Genomic DNA, 21,110 nt, shown 5'->3' with positions numbered 1-21,110 from the left:
AGCTATTAAGTCAGATTCATGTCTGCAGAGGTTGGAGGTCACCTGTTTGTGACAAACCTTTGACCTTAGAAAGGCATTAAGCCTGTAGCCATTAGCAAAGCCACATAACTGACAAACATGCAGAGAGGAAAAAAATTGGAGTGGGCCAGTGGAGATGTGATCCTTTTTTCCCCTTATCTTCCTGCCATCCATTCCTCTTCCCACTTAAACTCCCCCTTTTAGAAAAGGGGGGCACTTGGTTGAATTGTTACTGAGTATTACAATCTAAGGCTCTGTTGAGTTGCATCTTTTTAACTTTTTTTTTTTTTTTTTAACATGCTTGACTCCTAGCTTACTGATGAGGTAATAGGCATGTCCCTTATGGTCAATTAATTTACATGTTTCAACCAGGAAGCACCACTGCCTATTTATGTGATTCTTGGTTTAAACAGGCGTTTAGTTAATTTATATTCACATTTTTGCTGTTTTTTTCCTTTAGAGAAAGAGATAAATCATGGGAAATGCCAATATTAGAGATTTCAAAAAAGGAACTTAGTAAATGTACAGTATGTTTCAGACCCTTCATCTATTAAGGATTAAAAAGATCACCAGGGGCGCCTGAGTGGCTCAGTGGGTTAAAGCCTCTGCCTTCAGCTCTGGTCATGATCCCAGGGTCCCACATCAGGCTCTCTGCTCCGAGGGGACCCTGCTTCCTCTTCTCTCTCTCTGCCTGCCTCTCTACTTGTGATCTCTGTCAAGTAAATAAGTAAAACCTTAAAAAAAAAAAGACCCCAAATGCTAAATAATCTTTTACCAAGGGCAAAAATTTTTGGTGTACTTTATCAATGCAGAGAAAATAGACAAAAACATTTTTAAAGTATTGCTAGCAGTAAGCAGGAGGAATTTTTGCTTAATCCGAAGTTAACCAGAAAAATCCCTTTTATTAAAATACTTCTTAAATATTGCTCATCATTTTCCTCTACATGAAACATGAAGTTTTCCTGAACTCCTAAGCACCGCTTGGGATATGAATAAAATTGATGTGCTCTATTCATCTGTTTCCTGAGTATGAATATGTCATTGGGAGCTAACTATTGGAATTTCCTGAGTAAGGATGGCAGAAGTGTTTTAAAACACAGTGGGGATGGTCTTTCTTTCCTAGCATTTATGAAGAGAGATCTAGAAAAGAAAATCACTTACTCGTCTTAGGAGTCACTAGCCATCTGCTCCATGCATTCAGGCAGGGTGTCCCTCCTTGAAGAGAGTGACATTCTACCAAGCAGGGCCATTGCTACCAACTCTGGAGCCAGCTCTGAGAATATGAGGTAAGGTCCAAACATTGTTAAAATAAATTAAATAATGTGAGTTTGGTCTTTAGTTGTTGAAAATACTAGCCCATCATAAGATTAAGAATTAGTGATCTAGATGGAGGGGTTGAGGGAGCAAGCTGTCAGAATGCTATTGGAGGCTAGGCATTCGGAAGACCTTTCTTCAACTTACTTTGATCTCTGTGCATCTTTTTACATCTCTGCAATTCCAAATGGATTTGTGGATTAAAACATTAACAACTTATCTTTTCCAAAGTCAATATGCCTTTAAAGCTACTTAGATCTCAGTCAGTCCTATTTGGTACTGCTTACTACTGACTAAATAGCTATCTTATGGGTGAAAGCAACTCAGCTTCACCTATGACCAGTTGTCTTTACTCTCCTTGTCTAAAGAATGTATGGATTAGTAAAAAATAATATATTTAACAATGGTAAATAATAAAAGTCCATCAAAATGGCCAGGCAGGAGGCCCTATATAGTGAAGGAACTTCTATCTCAAAAGCAATTATTTATGTTTGAGGGGAATTAACAAGTTTCTCAGTGAGTTAAGGAGGAGTTGGAGCAGAGAACATTATTCTCTGCTTTTTACCTGTCCTAGCAAACAACTGCAGAAAGTGGGAAGAAACCTTCCAACACAAGCCTATCAGAAAGCTGGCCACTCCACAGAGTCAGTGATGTCTTTAAATGGTATCATGGAAAGCCAGATTATCAAAATTATGACATATAAGCATCAGTTTGTAAATGGAAATGTTGAAGTCTTTCAAAACATTATATTTGGGTTAAACATGAGCATTAAACTGTATTAAGTAGAGAATGGAAGCTTGGTTTGCAGAAAGTGGACTGAACAGAGACCTGCAATTAAAAGAATTAGCACTGGCTTATGTATATACTATGTAAAATTTACCTTCAGATTATATCTCCATTGTACTTTGCAGAACACTTCTTTCATTCTTCCATCTTTTAATGATAAGAGTTCTTGAATTTATCAGAGTGCTGGAATTATGAGATGTGCTCCAAGAAATGGACAAGATCCACCTTAATACCAATGAGTGCAAAGGGTTAAATTGCCCAGTAATCTACAACCTGTGTTTTGTCCAGCCCTCCAGATTGGACTTGTGGATATCCAAATAAAAGTTTCCGATAGTTATGGCAATTAATTTAGTTACTTAAATCCACAGTGTTACCATGCTTCCTTAGCCTAAATTCTTCAAGCACTTCCTTTATCATATTGTTTTGGAGCAGTTTTTATCACCTTTTTTCCATTTTTAAAGATATGGAATGTGTTTCTGGTAAGATTTCGAATAATATCATCACTGCTGCCTCTTGCTACTCTTGGAAGATATTTTTTATCTTGAAAAAACTTTGCCTTCTGTAATACATCATCTTTGAGGGCAGTTTTATGTGGTCCAGGAACAAAGCTGTGCAAAGAAAGAAGAGAAACATCACAGAAGATAAATGCCATTTCAACTTCAATAGACTATATTAATTGTGTCCTCCTGTTGTCCTCATTCCTTGCTGCATCTTTCCTAGATGTACACTGTGCAGAAATACCAGAAGCTGAGACTGTGACATAAGACATCTTGTCAGAATATGCAAAATCATTTTAACAGCAAAGTTCCCTCTTTATGGAACATGTTCTACCCAGAACTTCATATGGTTGGCTTTGATTATTCAGGTCAGAGGTCAAATAGTACACCTCATTAGAGACTGCTACAGCTATAATTTTCTCAGCACAATATGTTTGTTTGACAACATATCACTGTCTGAACTTTTATTTACTTATAAACCTCTTTGTGATCTGTTCTCTATTCTACCCTCCCAGACAGAAAATTTCACAAGACCATACCTGGTAATCATAATAATCCCAGGAATCTTAGAAGAGCATATAGTAGATACTCAATAAACATTTATGAATTGTTGAACACTATATCAAAAAATAATGATATTGGCTAACTGAACATAATAAAAAAAGACAAAAAAAACCAATTATCTAATGAAAACATGAATGAATTCCACTTCCTTCTTTCTCCCTCCCACCCATCCATTCTTCCTTCTGTCTGTCCATCTATCCATATGTTAACTCTCTGTGGAAAAGCACTAGGTTATGTATAGTGGGGGACATAGAGGTAACGCTCAGTCTAGCAGGCACATAAAGAGTCTGTCAACTGTAAAGGACAGCTGGGATCAGACTCTGGGAGGCCAGAATGCCAGATTGACAGGTCAAGGAATCATAGAAGCCAAGTACTGATGGGAAGTCCTAACCTTATCCAATAAAACTGTGCTGTTGGAAATGTCCTATAATTCACTGGCCAGTATGGCAGTCACTAGCCACATATATTGAGCCACATCTACTGAGCACTTGAAATATGGTTAGTGTGACTGAGGAACTGAATTTATAATTTCATTTAATTGAAAGCTAGTGGTTACCATATTAGCGCAGGAAGGGAGCCATTTCAGACAACCTTATTTTACAGGGAGGTGGTAGAAAGACCTTTAGGTCCATAAACGTTCTTCTATTCCAGCTGCACTACTTACTGGCTGAGAGCAGCTCTGAGCAAACCACTTAACTAAAGTGATTCTTGTGTCTTCAGGTGTAAAACGGTAATAAAGACAACCTATGTTGTGAGCAACATTCGAAATCCCCTAGACTAATTACCATGGTGCTCTGTTGGTTACAGATGAGGAAACTGACTGCACATAGAGGTGACTATCAGGGACAGAACTGAGACTATAACCCAACATTCTGATACTAAGAGCTTGGTGTTACTTATATTGAACTTGATTTTTATCTGGGACACCATGAAAAGCTATCAAGATATTTATTAAAATATTTATTGTGGCTCCTGGGTGGTTCCGTCAGTTAAGCATATGCCTTTGGCTCAGGTCATGATCCCAGGGTCCTGGGATCAAGTCCCATATCAAGTTCCCCACTTGGTGGGGAGTCTGCTTCTCCTTCTGCCCCTTTACCCCCACTTGTGTTCTGTCTCTCTCAAATAAATAAAATCTTAAAAAAAGTTTAATTGAGAGAGAGCATGTGAGAGAGCATGGGCGGGGGCAGAGAGAGAGGGAGAAGCAGACTCCCTGCTGAGCAGGCCCAAGGCAGCCACTTAACTGACTGAGCCACCCAGCTGCCCCAACTATCAAGATATTTAGAATAAGAAAGTGAAATGAAAAAAAAAAAAGGCATGGTGTCAGGAACACCTGGGTATGGGTACAGAACCATAGGAAAGGAGATGTCCTGGGGCAGGTTGGATAGTTAAGAAGGTTTGAGGAGCTTGGCATATAAGCTCTTTGTAAATATTTTTAGAATGAATGTGTGAGAGCCTGGTTGCATAAGAAGAGGTTTACCAATACTGATAAACCTCAAACATTTGCTGAACCCTGGCCAAGGGAAGAGTGGAGAGAACTCCAAAACATTGACATCAGAAAAGCAGAGCCAGTATTCACTACATCCATTTCTTCATATTTGAATTTTTCTGCTTTCATGAGCTTTAAACCTGATCTCTTATGAAAACAAAGATATTTAGAAAACAAGTAAGTGAAAGATAAAGAATTTAGTTAGTTCATGTCTTTCTCTCACATACACGTGACATAGATGCATGCATATGTGCACACACACATACTCCACATAGTCCTCTTGCCTCTATATTGAGAGCTAGAAGCAAAGGAGACATCAAATCAACAAAGAACCATGCCATTTTATACTACATGTCTGGGCTTCTGAAATTCTAATCCCAAAGTATATCTCCATTCTCTTCCATCAGTGCTATCTGGAATATACCAAATTGATCAAGAGACTTCCCCCAGTTACCAAGAAAGCTAATTTCAGTGCAAACAAAATTTCTCACACCTCCTCCCATTTTTGCTCTTCTGTTTTCTTATTTCCAGAACTAAATATTAGGACCTCAAATTCTCCAGAGCCATAACTGTTTATATATGCAGAACATGGCTTCACCAATCATGAAGAATGTATGCTTTTGAATCTTGATCACACCATTTTCATGTCTTGGGTTCCCCTCCCCCAGCCTCCCTCTTTCTATTGGATCCTTTTTATGATAAGTTGTTATCTTTATTATCTTCCTCCCTCTCTTTGTTAAGAAAAAGCTATTAAACTGGTAAATACGACATTGCTATCTTTTCCCCCCAAATAATTTGAATCTCAAAAGGTTTGAATATGATAAATATTATGTCTCTGGACTTTTTTCACTAGTATACACAGGAGCTTGTATTTGATTAGTATCAGGTAAGAATCATTTGATTACTGTTTGGGAACCATATAGAATTCCTGTTTTTCCTTTTATCCCATATTGTTGAAATACTTCTTTACTGATTGGTAACTCCAATAATAGGCAGTCAAGATAAAGAAACAGGAATGAAATGCAGCCAATCATTTTTCATCCTGTACCCAACTCTAGTAAAGCTTGTGTAAAGTCTGGGGGCTGGAAAAAATGAGGTGGGTGGGACTCTGTAGATTTCAGTTCTCTGTGATGACAGATTTCTCCATCTATGCAGATAATCAGGAGTCAACTCTGCTGCATTTACTAGTTGACTGGATGCACTGGAGTAAAAAATGCAGACAAGATTGCCTCTATTTTGGGAATCCCTTTTAATATGCATCTTGTGTGTCTAGAAAACATACTTTGGAAGGTAGAATTACAACAGATGTATTATTCATATGACATTGGTGACTCTGTCCATTTTTTACAATTTGATTGTTCTGGCTCTGGTCTGTCAGCACTTTCAAGTCTGGCACAACAGCTTCCCTCACTGGATAAAGCAATAAGCAGGTGGCTTTCTGTCTTTTATTGTCGCTGAGCAGTTCTAAGCACTTACAAAGAGGCTGCCTTACAGTCTCACCCTTACTGGCCATCTGTCTCCTTGATTGCTTGTGTTCAGTTCCTTTCTTTTCCATCTGATAAGAACCAGCTTCCACCTGTATTTCTCAAAATCTCACAGTGGAATCATCTAATTCTTATGCAAGTCATTCTGAGACTTGGCAAATCATCTTTATGGCCAGGCATCTTGCCTAACAGGCATTCTCAGCTCCCTCAACTATGTGCTCAATTCTGCCTCACTTCTCTTGAAAGGCTCAGGCAGGGAGTTTGAAAAGCATCTGTGTGGCTTGTTTTTCTTATGGTCTTTGGTAACTTACAGAAGGCCTGCAGTGTCCTAGACTAAGTCTCCATCAAGAGGTTCTCCAACAGCGGTATGGATTTCATGTCTCAATTCCTGATGTCCCATCATTTCCTGTCATTTCCCTGTTTCAGATACACAGGAGAAGCTGAGCCTCAAGGATAGCTGGGCAATGTGAAGAAGGGGAGGAAACATCCTGTCGAATAGTATCATGAATCCCCTCTGTTCGTGTTGATCTTTGAACAAAATGCATGGTAGGAATAGTTTCCAAAAATAGGTTTTAATTTTTATAGGCTGGCTTCAGTGTCTGCCTTTGGTGATTATGGCCAGCTACATATTATGTGGAGCCTAATGCAAATGCAAATGGGAAGCTCCTTTCCATGCTGCCAGACACCTGCAGCAGGGGGAGCCCTGCCCTTTGTGGACCGACCACACAGGCCTGCTTTAGGCCTGAATTCAGGAAGCATTTGCTGCTGGACAGTTCCCTGCTTCCCAGCAAGGTAAGCAGATTTGAAGCAGAGGCTTCTCAGAGCTTCTGGAGCTGGAGCATCTGGATTGAGAGTGCCTCTCTGGCCCTGATCACCACACAGAAATTCAGACACTGCACAATAAATTCAGGCACACACTATTCAAGGCATTTGCCTAAGTGCAACTCCCAGGGGCTAGTACACATTCGATTTCACTCAGATGTGGGGCCCACGTGTGTGTGGCAGTACAGCATGATTTTTCCTCTGATACACTCGCCTAACTACAATCATTTCTAATTTAAAAAAAAAAAAAGTAATGTTCATACAAAAAGTATATGTATATTATTAAGTTTTAAGAGAACTTTTGCCTTTATTGACACTCTTAAAAATATCTTAATTTAAAAATATTAAGTTCTACTCTGATTCCTTTCTTTGGGTATATGTATTTTTTCTTCTAGAACATCTCAAGAGCAATGTTTAGCTTATTACCTTTTAGAGTTTTAAATTTTCCCTAACATAAAAATTAAGACTATAAAATTTCCTAAGTTATGACTTCTGACATGTCCCACAAATTCTGACATAACATCTTGATTATTATACAGTTCTAAGTGTTTTAAAGTTTTCATTATATTTATTTGCCTTATTTAGAAATGGGATTTTAATTAAAAAATGTATGACTTTAAAAACCTTTTTATTAATTTCTAACTTAATCGAATTCCAATCAGTTTGGATTGTATGACACTAGTTCTTAGAGCTGTGTTGATACCTACTTGATAAGTTAAAAACTGCACCATGAACACCTGGTAAACTCTCCACGTTGATTCAACTAGCTGTTAATGTTTCCTGTGCTCTTCGGAAGAATGTCTTGTTGCTCTATGCATGGTTCTAAATGAACCTATTAAATCAAGTTTGTTACTTATGATGAAATCTTTAATGTCTTTACTCATTTTTGTTTCCTTGACCACTCAGTGTTCAAACTGGCGTACTGAAGGGCACCTGGGTGGCTCAGTGGGTTAAGCTGCTGCCTTCGGCTCAGATCATGATCTCAGGGTCCGGGGATAGAACACCGCATAGGGCTCTCTGCTCAGCAGGGAGCCTGCTTCCTCCTCTCTCACTGCCTGCCTCTCTGCCTACTTGTGATCTCTGTCGAATAAAATAAATAAAACCTTAAAACCTGGTGTACTGAAATCTACTCTAATGATAGTTCAGTTGGCAATTTCTCCTTGTAGTTTTTTAATCTCCACTTTGTGTATTTTAAGATTTTGTTATCCTCTTAGAAATCTGGAATTGTTAAATCTTCTTCATGAATTGAACACTTTGTCACCATGCAGTGGCTTTTTATCCCTATAATACGGTTTTGTTAAAGAGAATATTTTATTTGATATTAGTATGTTATATTCTAGTTTTGTTTTTCTGGTTATGGTAGGTTTGTATGTATCATTTTCTGCATATAGCAGTATAGTTTCCAGATTTTTAAAAAATGTACCTGATATTTTCCTTACAATTTTTCTTCCAACTTTTCCTTGTCCTTATTTTGTGGCCGTGTCTCTATAATTGAAAGCAAGTTATAGCTGGATTTTATTTTGTTTCTTAAGTCCATCCATCTCTGTAACTGACATGTTTAGATTGTGTTTATGACAATGCCTAATATATTTCAGTGGATTTGATTCTGCTGTTTTAACTTCATGCTTTCTGTTTGTCCTCCCCCACCTTTTCTCACCCTTTTATTTTTGTATTTATTTCTTTTTTTTTTTTTAGATTTTACTTATTTATTTGACAGAGAGAGAGAGAGAGAGAGATCACAAGTAGGCAGAGAGAGAGGGGGAAGCAGGCTTCCCGCTGAGCAGAGAGCCCGATGCGGGGCTCCATCCCAAGACCCTGAGATCATGACCTGAGCCGAAGGCAGAGGCTTAAACCTCTGAGTCACCTGGGTGCCACTTTCTCACCCTTAAAAATATATATATTTATGTTGTTTTTATTCCGTTTTCCTGCACTACTTTTTTGGTAGTTAGCTACTTTCCATATTTCTTTTTCACAGGCGCCGTCACAATTTCTAACGGATTTTTAAGAGAGTCTAAATTTTTCAGTAGCCTAATTGCCAGCCCAAATATTTCAAGTTCCTAGAACCCTTAACTCCATTTACCTCTCCATGACATGTCTTACTATTGTTGTTCCATTTTTCAGTACCACCTTTTTTACCTTACAGGCTCAACTTCATTTTTTTAAATAAAAGATTATTTTATTGTCCAATATATTTTCTCAAGTTTAAATAATATTTATTAATATGTATTATCTTAGTACAACTTTTTTTTTTTCTGTTAAACCACTAGGTGGATTATTTTTTTTTCGTACCTTTGTTAACCAAAAAAAAGTTGGCTTTTTTGTAACCCTACAAATTAGATATTATTATTACTTAAAAATCTAGCATTTAGATTTTCCTAAATATTGTCCAATTTTGATGATTTATTAGTGTTCCATCTCAGCTTTTCCTTCCACATTCATTTTTATTTTTCTTGAACTATGTACTTCAAAAGTTCCTTTACTAAAGGTCTTTGTGGTGAACAGTTGTTTTTTGTTTATCCCAATTATCTTTGTTATACCATTATTTCTTAAAAGTTGGTTTAAGTTGATAAAAATATTCTTCCATTACTTTAAAAGTTCTTAACAGTTTTGTAGCTTCCACTATTGCTACTGATAATCCAGCTGCTAGCCTAATTGTAGTTTCTTTGTAGATAATCTTTCAGGTTGCTTTTTCCTTTGGCTTGGTTTCTGCATTCTCCTATGCCATGTCCAACTTGCCTTCTTTTTATTTATCCTGCCTATTGTACCTTGTCTTTTCTTCATCTCTTAATTCATATCTTTCATAAATTCTTGAAAATGATCATCTCTTCATGTATTTGAATATCATCTCATTTATTATTTGTTTTGTCTGATTTCAAGAATTCCAATTTGATATAGATCTTTCCATTCTGTTTTGTCTCTAAACTTCTTACATGTATCTTCTTTGTATTCTGAGTGATTTTTTCAGCTTTATTTTCCAGTTCATTATGTTTCTCTTTAGATGTGTCTATTATTCTGTTTAATTTGTCTACTGAGTTTTATTTTTTAATTCATAGAATACTTTAAGAACAAAACTATGAATAAATAAATACCTGTATACTTTTCACCTATCTGGTTCTCCAAATGTTACCATCTTGTTCCTCTGTGTGTGTATATATACATATATGCATACACACATCCATATAAGCATATATACTCATATGTGCATGTACACACACAGACACACACAAAACCCCATCCTATTTTCTTTTAGGAAAACCATCTGAAAATAGACTGCAGACATTATACATGTTACTTTTAAATACGTCAATATACCTAACCTATCTTAAGAACAAAAACATTCTCTCACATGAGTATATTATTACTACACATAAAGACAGCCACATGAAGCAATAATAGCATTTGACATATTATTCACACTCAGATTTCCCCAGTTGTCCACTAGATGTCATTTATCATGAAGCTTTCTTTCTGACCTGGGATCCAGTCAAAGTTCACTCTATTACATTTGATGGTTATGTCTCCTTAGTCTCTCCCACTTTAGAATAGTACCCAACAACCTCTTGCTGCTCATGGCATTGAAACTTCAGACTAGTCAGCTCTTCTGAAGAAAACTCCACATTCTGGAATTGACTGTTTCCTCATTATGAGATGTGGGTCAAACACTGCCTGCAAGAATCTCACATCGCTGATATATCTCCCCCTGCACCACTGCAGGAAGCATGTAATGTCAAATCTTGGTCACAGTGGGAACTGCCAGATCTTACCATGTACATGCGCATTTCCTTTCTTTGTAATTAATAAGTTAGTACTATGTGAATGATCTGGGAGACTGTGAAATAGCCTGTTCCCAAACAACCTGTCACCCAGTGGTTTTAGCATTTCTTGATTCTTGCCTAACTCCATTATTACAGTGGAGATTACAAATTGGTGATTTTTAAAAAAAGATTTATTTATACATATTTAATGCCTATTTATTTAATATGTTTATTCAATATTACTTATAGTAACATTGATTATATTAATATATTAGTAAATATTTATGCATATCTAATACATATACATATTTAATTTTTAAAAAAGATTTATTCATACATAAATCATGTGCTCTCTGTGTGCCAAGTATCACTTCACCATTTTCGATATTCATCTCAGAGAGCGCACATGAGCAGGAGGGGCAGAGGGAGAGGGAGAGAGATTCCCAAGCGGACTCTGCTGAGCACAGAACCTGAGGCAGAGCTCGAGCTCATGACTTGGAGATCATGACCTGAGTCAAAACCAAAAGCTAGACACTTAACCAACTGCATCACCCAGGTGCCCCACAAATTGGTGATTTTTTAATTCTACCGTTTTCTTCTATATTTATTAGGTAACATACTTCTATAAAAAAAGAGCTTTTACTACCCTCCTCCCTTTTTGGATCTCGAAATAGACTTATGGATTTTAAAAATTCATCCTATTGTAATCCATTAACATTATTCTTTTTGATATGAAACTGTCCAAAATCAGACCAGTGAGAATATTTTCAAGATAGCCCCTTTGTCCATTTGACAAGACACTGCTAGTTTTTGGCTACTTCCTTGCTTTCTGGTATAATAAATATTTGAGAGTCATATTGTACTTCCCAGCTACAGTCTAGAATGTAGCTTTTTTCCTCTCTGAAACCCTGGTTCCTTTGAGTGGGGAATGATATTTAGAAGCCACTATCTGGTCATTATCCCTGTTGTCACTGAAGTGTCCCATTGGTTGTTTAATTTCCACATTTAGATTTTTCTACTGTTAAAAATCTCTGGTTATTTTTCAGATCAACCTGGTCATTTTTTATTATCTCTTATACCCTCAAATTATATTTTAATATTATTTAGCAATAGATTTTGTCCAACTAGGATGGAAGAGAAAGGAGATAGAGAAGAGGAGGAGGAAGAAATTATAGAGAATGAGGAGAAGAAAGATTCAAGTTCTTTCAAGCTGAAAATACCTTCGCCACTGCTGCAGGGGCGACTTCAGGTCTGTAGAGCTGAGTCTGCTGCACTTCATTTTGAAGTTTAAGGGTGGGTATTTGTTGATTGCACCTAGGAAGAGAAGTCTGTGATGAGTCTCTTATTCATGGCTATTAACATTACAGCAATCTGCTCTGTGTGCCAAGTGTCACTTCACTGTTTTCGATATTCATCAAAGGAAGATAGCAACTAAGGTGGCCATATAAGAGATGAAAGCAGGTTTCTCAGGGAAGTCTCTAAAAAGGGGTTTAGAAAATACTCTAGGCTGAATTTATAGGCAATGCATTCAACTTACTTTTCAATAAGATGCCTTTAGCTGCTGAAGTTGGTCAACGTTAGAGGAGATTTTATGAGCTAGTCCTAAAAGTCTGGTCTCTAATTGACATGAACTATTCAGAATAGCCATTTTTTAATTTGCTCTTTTGCAATATCAAAATGCAAAGGGAAAGTGATATTCCCTTTATAGTTTCTGTATCGTTAACCACAGTAACAATAGTGCCATCTTGGGTTTAATTCATTAGTGGCTCACTTCATTTGGAAGTATATTAATTTTTTATAATAATAAAGCATGCCTCTTCCCACACAATTTAAACACTTAAAAGTCATTTTTGATGGGAAATTTTTAAAAATATTTATTTCCTTGAAGCATTAAACTGAACAGACTGGGTAAACGCAATTAAATCTCGTCCTTGGTGCTCAAGGGTCATTAAGTAGTAAGTTCATCCTGGGCTGGGATATAGCATTGTCTCTAAAGCTGCTGTTGCAGACTGGACTGTGTGATTCTAGACTGAATGGCCCAAGACTGTGATGTTGTGCATTTTACTTTTTATCTGTCCTAGTTCTAAGCATCAGGTTGTTTGTCAGTTTTGTTTCTCTCAGAAAATGTTATTTCTGATGCGGACTGTGCTCGATGGCCGCCTTGATCATAGCGTGGTGTTAAATAAGAGAGAGGAGCTGCACTAGAATCCCCAAGAGGGCAGTGATGGTGTCTGTTTGGTTACTCCTTGATACCCCCACACCTTGGGGCACCTGGGTAGCGCCGTTGGTTAAGCATCTGACTTAATTTGGCTCAGGTCATGATCTCAGGGTCCTGAGAATATGCCCTGTGTTGGACCCTGTGCTCAGCACAGATTTGCTTGAGATTCTTTCCCCTCCTTTATCTTCCCTTTGCTCCTCCCCCACAGCTCATGTTCTCTAAAATAAATATATATATTTTTAAAGATAGCTCCATACCCAAAGTGTGAGTGGCTCGGTGTAGGTACCTGATACATATGTGTTGCTGTTGAATGAGCATGAGACTGTGGGTTTGCTATATGATTACGTTAAAGCCTTTTTCAACGTCTACTTTTACAGCTATATTTCAAAGACGGGAGATTTCTAGATACTTAAGTTCTGGAAAAGTAGTGTATAATTGTGTCACAGTTATGGTTTTCTGAAAGCACTGTATATATCTCTCATGTAGCCCAAGTAATTCTTAAGGCATCTCTTCCTTTCCCTGGGTAGTAGTGGAGTGTCATTTTTATCTAACTATACAGTTTGACTAATTACCATGAAACACCATGAAGAATTTCTGGGGACTGAGGAAAGAAATTCCATCTTAAATGTTTTTTCAAATTTTTTTTTTTTTGCCTCATAAAGAGTGTTTCTTTACAAGTTTCTCAGTATTTCATTGTGGTTTTTTTTTTTTTTTTTTTTACCCTTACAAATGCCTTGTAATTACTTTTTTCAGAATGATTCCTGGCCCCACCTTTTTTTTGCCTTTTTTCTAACTCCTCTTTCTGATATCTATTCAAAAAACACATCCACATAAATTTCATTCTAGGAGCTTGTGGCTCCAATGTTTCTCAAACTATAATGTGTATATGAATCACCTGGAAATTTGATAAAAATGCAGATTCTAATTCAGAATGTCTGGAGTAGGGCCTGAAATTCTGAATTTTCCATGAGTTCCCAGATAATGCTGATGTTGTTGGTCCTAGACTCACATTTGGAGAAGCACAGGACTTAGGGGACATGACATCAGTACCACCAGCAATTTCCCACCTTACCTATAGTGACTCGTCCGTCTTTGCAAACTTAGCTGGTCTCGCTTTGTAATGTCAGTGACCAGTTTGAGACATGATCAGAATCTCCTGTAAGGTACACGGGATGTTCTTCAGCCTGTGTATTCACTTCTATCTGGACTCTAAGGGCTCATTGACCACGAAAATGTTTAGAAATCTGACAACTTTTGAACCTCCAGAGTCATAGTAGGACATGGTTTTTTTTTCACCCGTTCCACTGCATAGGAAGTGAATTGCATACTTTCAAGGCAAAATTATTTCAAGAAATACAGCCCATGTTTCTTTTTTATGAGCACCAGTTACACTAATTGCTGGCATCATAAAAAGTCATTAACAAGGCTGAGAAAGTTTTGTAAGGATGTATCTTTTATTCCGACAGGTAAAATCGTATATCCTATACCTGAAACTCTGCCTTTGGAACTTGTAAAAAAACAAAGCGAGAACTGTTGAATTTTTCTTTGGCTTTCTCTTTTGGTGTGTTAACTGATGAAGCTTACCTTTGAAGGGTAGTGTGTTAATGTTACATGGCAAGGATTTCTACTTTAGAGCTAAGGTCCAGGCTGTGACTCCTCCCCACCCCCGCCTATACTGCTCTATGCAGACAGATGTGTGAGCAGCTGCGTGTTATGATTGCTTCTCCATAGGAACCAGAGGCATAAAAAGGATGAGCCAGAAAATTAAATGCTAGGAATTAGAGGTTTCCTCCCTCCACCATCCATCATTACACATTTTCCTTTATGACCCTGCAGTGCCCTTGAAGGCAGAGATTTCCAAGAATCCATTGTCAGTTCATCAACCTTCTCTTGGGAATACCAAATATACTCTTAACGTATAAGAAAGAACAGATTTTATGACTTACGCCTGATTGAGTTTACGAAAGATTTCACAAACTTCACACTGTATCTGTGGTCAGGTTTATGAATTCGGCCAAGCTGGACCAAGTGGTGATCCAAAGGGTAGCTGGCTAGATCTTCCAGTTCCTTGTCATTCCAAGCAAGGCCAAGGGAAAACACAAATAGGGCATAACCTTGACATTTGGCTCTCAAGGATTCTTTCTTTAAGGTTTCCCTGTCCAAGTGACTGGTTTCCCCAGCAGATATCACAAATATGACTTTGTTTCTTCTCATATTGGGTGTATTTAAAAAAATATTGTCCAGGGTCCACTGTAAGGCATGACCGATGAAAGCATCTCCATTTAGTTGTTGAACTGATTCTTCCAGGTGTCTCTTCATGAGGCGTTTGCTATTGTAGGTGGTAAGGTTGAACTCAGTTCTAACAGGACTCTTCTGAGTGTTGGGTAGGAAGTTGGGGGGAGCATGGCTTAAGAGGGCTACCCGGTCTCCAGTGAGAGAGGTCTCAGGCTCTGGGGTGATCTCAAAGTGATCTAACAGTGCTCCCAAAAAGTGTCTTATGTCTTCAAAATCAGCACTTCCCACATGCCGGGAGCTGTCCAGAAGAAAAGCAGCATCCATGTAAGACTCTGCAGGGGGTGGTTTGGCTTGATCACAAAAAGGGTCCGGCTTGCATACATCTGCAGACCAAAAGTCGCATAGGGTTATTAGTAAAACAGACTGGAGAAAAGATAGCATCTCAAATATTTTAACATTTGGAAACTGCATAGTTTTTGATATTAAAATAATTACTAAATGACTTTGATATTAACAATGAAAGATTCATAATTTGCATCTGTATTTAAAATGTACAGATTTTATACCCAGTTGGCATCTTGAATTCCATTCACTAAGGCATCTGACTTTTAAAAATTAGGCTGCTTTCAACAGATGTTTAATCTTGGCTGCATTTTAAGTTTATAAAGATTGAAGTGGACAGTTTATCTCATTTAAGAGTATACCTTTTCATGACATAAAAGCTAATGATCTTTCTAGATAGACAAGACAGGTAAAGCAATGGTCCTTATCATTATGCTCAGAATCTTTTACTATGAAATATAGTATGCTTTAAAAAAGTGGGAAAAAAGCAATGAATTCTTATACTTCCATTTAAATAAAGGTTTGTCACTCAATGTCCACCTGGGTGTGGACACTAAGGACAAAGTATAGCTCATGTTTGTATCTCCAGTGTGTTTATTAGTTGAATACTTAATATGTATTTGTTAAATACATGAATATAAATATTGCATATTAACAGCCTTTCATTAAATATAGGGTCATTTAAATAAATATGCATGTCTCATTTAGCAAAAGAATGTGTCGTAATAAAACAAAAAGTGAATTCCACTGAATCTGACCACAATGAATATTCAGAGGAATAAAAAAATTTGGAAATGGAAGGATCTTAGAGGTCACCTAATCTAATTTTACAGAAGAGACTGATGGTAAGAGGTAAAAGCATTCTGTCAAACAATATGCAAGTGTTTCTAGAAGTTTCTATATGTGTGAGGTCAGGGTTTATTGTGAGAGACAGGGCCATGTGGTGGTGTGGCCGTGGGAGGCCCCTTGGCCTAAGAGCCAGAATGCCTGGGCTCTGGTCTTAGCCAAGTCACCACTAGGCCTCAATTCTGCACAGTTAGGTAGGGGGGTCAGATTGACTCAGAGAACCCTTCCAAGGCCAACCTCTGCAGTCTTGAGGTTTGTAGTAATAGTTAATGGTTAAGGCTGAGAATGCCTCTTTAAGAACGAAAGAAAAGTGAAATGGAATGACAAGCGTGTGGACAGCTGGCACTTAGATATGTGCCTGGGGCAGGAATAAAAGCAGTCAGATGAAAGGTTAAAAACCAGAATGCAGATCCCTGGGGATGCAGCAAACTTTCTAACTTCAGTCTTGCTCATGGTCTCCATAAAGATGTGACTTTGCACAAGTTATGTTTCCCTTACTGAAATTTGGTACAATTTTACGACAATGTTTAATGGTCGAATGACAGAATAGTCACCTGTGTGCTAGGCAGTTTCTAAAATCAGAGACAGCAGGCTTCCCATTTGCTCAATTTTGTGGGATTTTTTTAATTGCAAGAAACGATAGCCAAAATATCTTCCCTTATATGCCTCAGAGACAAAACAAGGATTTAAGCCAAGAAATGGGGCCAAAATCTATCCCCAGTCACACATGTACAACTTCTGACTGTAACATACCAGCACAGAAGTGTAACTGATGTGTCTGAAAGCCGTGCTGAAGTTGGGGTGGGAAGCCTCCCTCACAGCACAATCAGCCACTGCGTTGAGTAAGAGGACCAATGCCTACCCAGCCCTGTGCCACAGAGAGGGACAGACGGAGGGAGAGAGGAAGATGGGAGGGAGAAAGGAGAAGGGGGAGGGGAAGGGAGGAGAGAGACTAATGAGTACTGGGAAACAGAGGAAGAGACAGAAGAGAGGAGTGTCTGAAGCCATTCCACTTCTAAGAGTTACCACCTCCCTGTGAGGTGGTAGGCAGGCACTAGCATCTCATTGACACACATGGAGAAGGAGAGGAATCAACTATTTTCTTCAAGACCAAATACCAAGTGCCAGGGAGAATAACAGGTCTCTGTTACTCATAAATGGCAGCGTTGTGAGGCTAGCCTTTCTGGGTCTCCTCTGGCTGTGCCGTAGGCAAATTATCTCACCTCTCCAAGCCCCATTTTTGTCATCTGTCGAGTGGAGCTAGTAATAGTTCAGATGTCTCAGGGTGATTGTAAGGATGGGATACGACAATGAGAAGAGTGCTTGGAACAGAATAAGCTCAACAGCTTCAACATTAACTATCACCAGCACCACTTCCAATGTTTTAGAAAGCTGTTAGAACAGGGCATGGCTCCTAAGAAACGTCTGGCAACTGGTAGAAATCATACGCATGGATGACTGCAGTGGCTTCCACCATCTTCATAATTACTGGATCACTCAACTTACCAGCATATACTCACCCACAGTTGCCACTCTAGCTAGGCCTATAGATTGTGTATAAAATATAGCGACAGACAAACCAGTGTGGAAAATCTTTCTGATTCTTCTTTGCAATGAAAAATGTATGGATTTCTACTAATTTCCACTTGTACTATAAAGCATTTCTTGAGGGGTTGTGAACATCTGAGATTTAGAAGACACATAAATATACTTTACAGCATGAAGACCTTGGCAATGAGATAGGCTGAGTTTTCCTAATAATCGTTACCATTTCCTGGAAGCTGCAGAAGTGTGGAGGGCCTGGAATGCAGTCCTCCTGCTAGGAGCCCTGCTGGCTGGGGCTCCATCTGTGGACCATGCAGTATGAGGAAGTGAGCCCAATGCCCCAGGGAAATCTTCCCAAGGCCTCTTGTACCCCTGCTTCCAAGGTCCAGTTATTTGTGCCAACAGTGACTCAGACTGCTTAACAGGCCTGATCAAATTATATTCTCTCTGTGAGTCTTACCATAACAGAAAGTGCACCGCTGGAGTCTCTCTAATGCTGGCGCGTAGTCAGTCCCAGATGGAACCATTATGACTTGGAATGTGCCAGTATCATCAATCTGCAAGAAGCAGAAGCAAAAAAAAGAGCAGCTTAGTGGGTGGAGCTGCAGGAATCCCCCAGGATTGTTCACAGCACTGAGATCTTTTGAGTGCAACACTGCTTCTTCTGAAGAAGGTCATAGAGAAGCCTAGCATGTGTTAGGGTGGCTAGGAGCCCTGCTTGGGTTTAAGCCTTGGTGTTGCCTTTAACTGTAGGTCAGGTTCCTTTGTCTCTGTTTCCTCATTTACAAAATAATCACACTACTACCTAACAGGGATACACTGGGCATTAAATGGGTTCATAACTGAAATGCATTTAGTTGTACAGGGTGGGTACTGGGTGGGTTAATAGAAACCACAAAGCACTTTTCTATTCTCAGAATAGAATAGAAGAGAATAAGATATTCTCTTATCTCAACAACCCAGTGAGTTTGTTCTTATGTGCATCATGCCAATTTTACAGATGAGGAAGCTGAGGCTCAAAGGAAGGTGAGAGGACCGATCAAAAGACAATGCACATGGACACTGTTTAATGAAGAGGGTCAGAGGACAACCCCCCCCCCCCACCGCAACACGTGCCAAGTCCCAGAGAACCAAGTGAAATCACAGAATGTACTCTATTCTATTCTATTCTATTCTATTTATTTATTTGACAGACAGAGATCACAAGTAGGCAGAGAGGCAGGCGGGGGGGTAGGGAGCAGGCTCCTTGCTGAGCAGAGAGGCCGATGCGGGGCTCGATCCTAGGGTCCTGGGATCATGACCCGAGCTGAAGGCAGAGGCTTTAACCCACTGAGCCACCCAGGTGCCCCTACAGAATGTACTTTACAACTGTCTCTGAGTTCCCATTATGAACCAGGCATGAAAGCTTTGCAGACTCAGATCCATATCCAGGGGCTCTCCTCTGAACAATTCCCAACCCCTTCCAATTTAGTCCCATTGTTATTAACCTCTCTGGGGCGTTTGAGGCTGGAGAGCAGAGATAAAATAGGCTTCAAATAAGGAAGAATAATTAATTAGCTTGTCAGTTAACAGATTCAAAGATCCATTGATAACTGAGGGAAAATTATAGGTATGGTCTTATCTAATGCCTAAGAGATGGGACAGACAACATTTCCCTACTCTTTCTCAGGAAAATGTCCTTTGAACACTTGATCCATAAAAGTAGGACTTGGGGAGCCATGTATAAGTGTGTGTGTGTGTGTGTGTGTGTGTGTGTGTGTGTGTGTGTGTGTTGAGGGGGGATGCCATCTCTCTGCAGAGCAGATTGCACCAGGGATGGACATCTGAGCCAATTGGATCCATTCTTAGGAATTTGGAACTTGGGTCCTGAGGGCAGTGAGTCCCTCTCTGTTAGGGATAAGCACTAGTAGAGCTGTAGGCTGGCCATGCTCTGAGGAGCAACAGGAAAGAAATGAGGGAAATGGGAAGGAAGGAAGGTGGTGAGGGCTTTCCCTAAGGCTTATCTTTGTTTCATCCCATCTTTTCTTCTGTGTAGAAGAGATGGAGAAATCTGTGCTCACCGGAATTCCTCCCTAGAAGACCACTGTGTTTGTCTTCATGAGCGGAATGGGTTAGACGGGGAGACTCAGAGGAAACATGTGGTAACTGAAACGTCTGGCATGATTTCTAGGCAAAATCTATAGAAAAAAGAATGGTTAGTGCCTGGGAAAGGCTGAAAAGAAATAAACCGGAAGGCGGGAAGGTGAGCATTGTTGTGGTATGAGCGAAGAGGACACAAAAGATGCTGTGACAGGGCAGTGGAGCTGGCACAGGGGTGGTGGGGACAAATGGGGACATTCTGTAGAGGACTACAGCACCCTGCATTATGGTGCCCCTTCTTTTGACTCACTACCTTCCGTGGAATCTGTACTGCCCACTGATTCTTCGTGCACATGGATTCTTGGAACAAAGGCTGAATCGTGTGTCCAGGTAAGCACAGAGTGAAAACAGAAAACGCTTACCTAGACCAAAAGCAGAGGACACCTGGGTTATAGTTGCATCTTTTTTTTTTTTTTTTTTTTTTTTTTGTTAAAGATTTTATTTATTTATTTGAGAGAGAGACAGTGAGAGAGAGCATGAGCGAGGAGAAGGTCAGATGGAGAAGCAGACTCCCTGTGGAGTTGGGAGCCCTATGCGGGACTTGATCCCGGAACTCCGGGATCATGATCTGAGCCGAAGGCAGTCGTCCAACCAACTGAGCCACCCAGGCGTCCCTAGTTGCATCTTTATAATAAATTTACCAGGGATATGTGCATGTGTGTACTTAAGCTAGCTTAAATTGGTCTTGGCAACGTGTAAAAAACAGTCTTGACTCTTGAATAATACAACAACACCATTAGTCTGTATTGTTAATGGCTTTTAATAGGTATCTGAGCAATATTTCCAGTGAACCATGCCTTCACTTCATCTGGATTGTGATGAGTGACCAGGAAACCAAATCCAGAGAGCATGGATTAGACCATCTGGTAAGAGCAAAGTGCTATCTTATTGCCAACTATCAGGATCCAAGGGGGGGGGGATCACAAAATATTTAAGCTAGGAGAAATCTCAGCAACTGTGTAGTTCAATCTGAGCATTTACAGATAAGGAAAGTGAGCACCGAGGGAGGTGGAATATGGGAGGCTCCAGTTTAAATTTTTGCTTTCTCCAAATAAGACC

The 21,110-nt window shown here is 39.1% G+C and overlaps 1 protein-coding gene across 1 annotated transcript in view; it reads right to left on the bottom strand.

The window, feature by feature from the left end:
- Positions 1–280: 280 nt before the first annotated feature.
- The window catches only part of COL6A6 (collagen type VI alpha 6 chain), a 140,768-nt gene continuing 119,938 nt past the window's right edge, over positions 281–21,110 (bottom strand). The window contains exons 34-37 of the mRNA XM_059162584.1: positions 18,373–18,469; positions 14,891–15,562; positions 11,947–12,040; positions 281–2,726 (exon numbers count right to left, since the gene is read on the bottom strand). Of these exons, the coding sequence (XP_059018567.1) occupies positions 2,516–2,726; positions 11,947–12,040; positions 14,891–15,562; positions 18,373–18,469 (1,074 nt within the window). The 3' untranslated portion in view covers positions 281–2,515. The remainder of the gene's footprint in view (positions 2,727–11,946; positions 12,041–14,890; positions 15,563–18,372; positions 18,470–21,110) is intronic.

This window comes from Mustela lutreola, chromosome 2 (assembly GCF_030435805.1).
Source record: "Mustela lutreola isolate mMusLut2 chromosome 2, mMusLut2.pri, whole genome shotgun sequence".
Classification (NCBI taxonomy): Eukaryota; Metazoa; Chordata; class Mammalia; order Carnivora; family Mustelidae; genus Mustela; species Mustela lutreola.
Note: the sequence above shows the minus strand (reverse complement) of the source record. Positions and strands in the feature narration are given on the sequence as shown.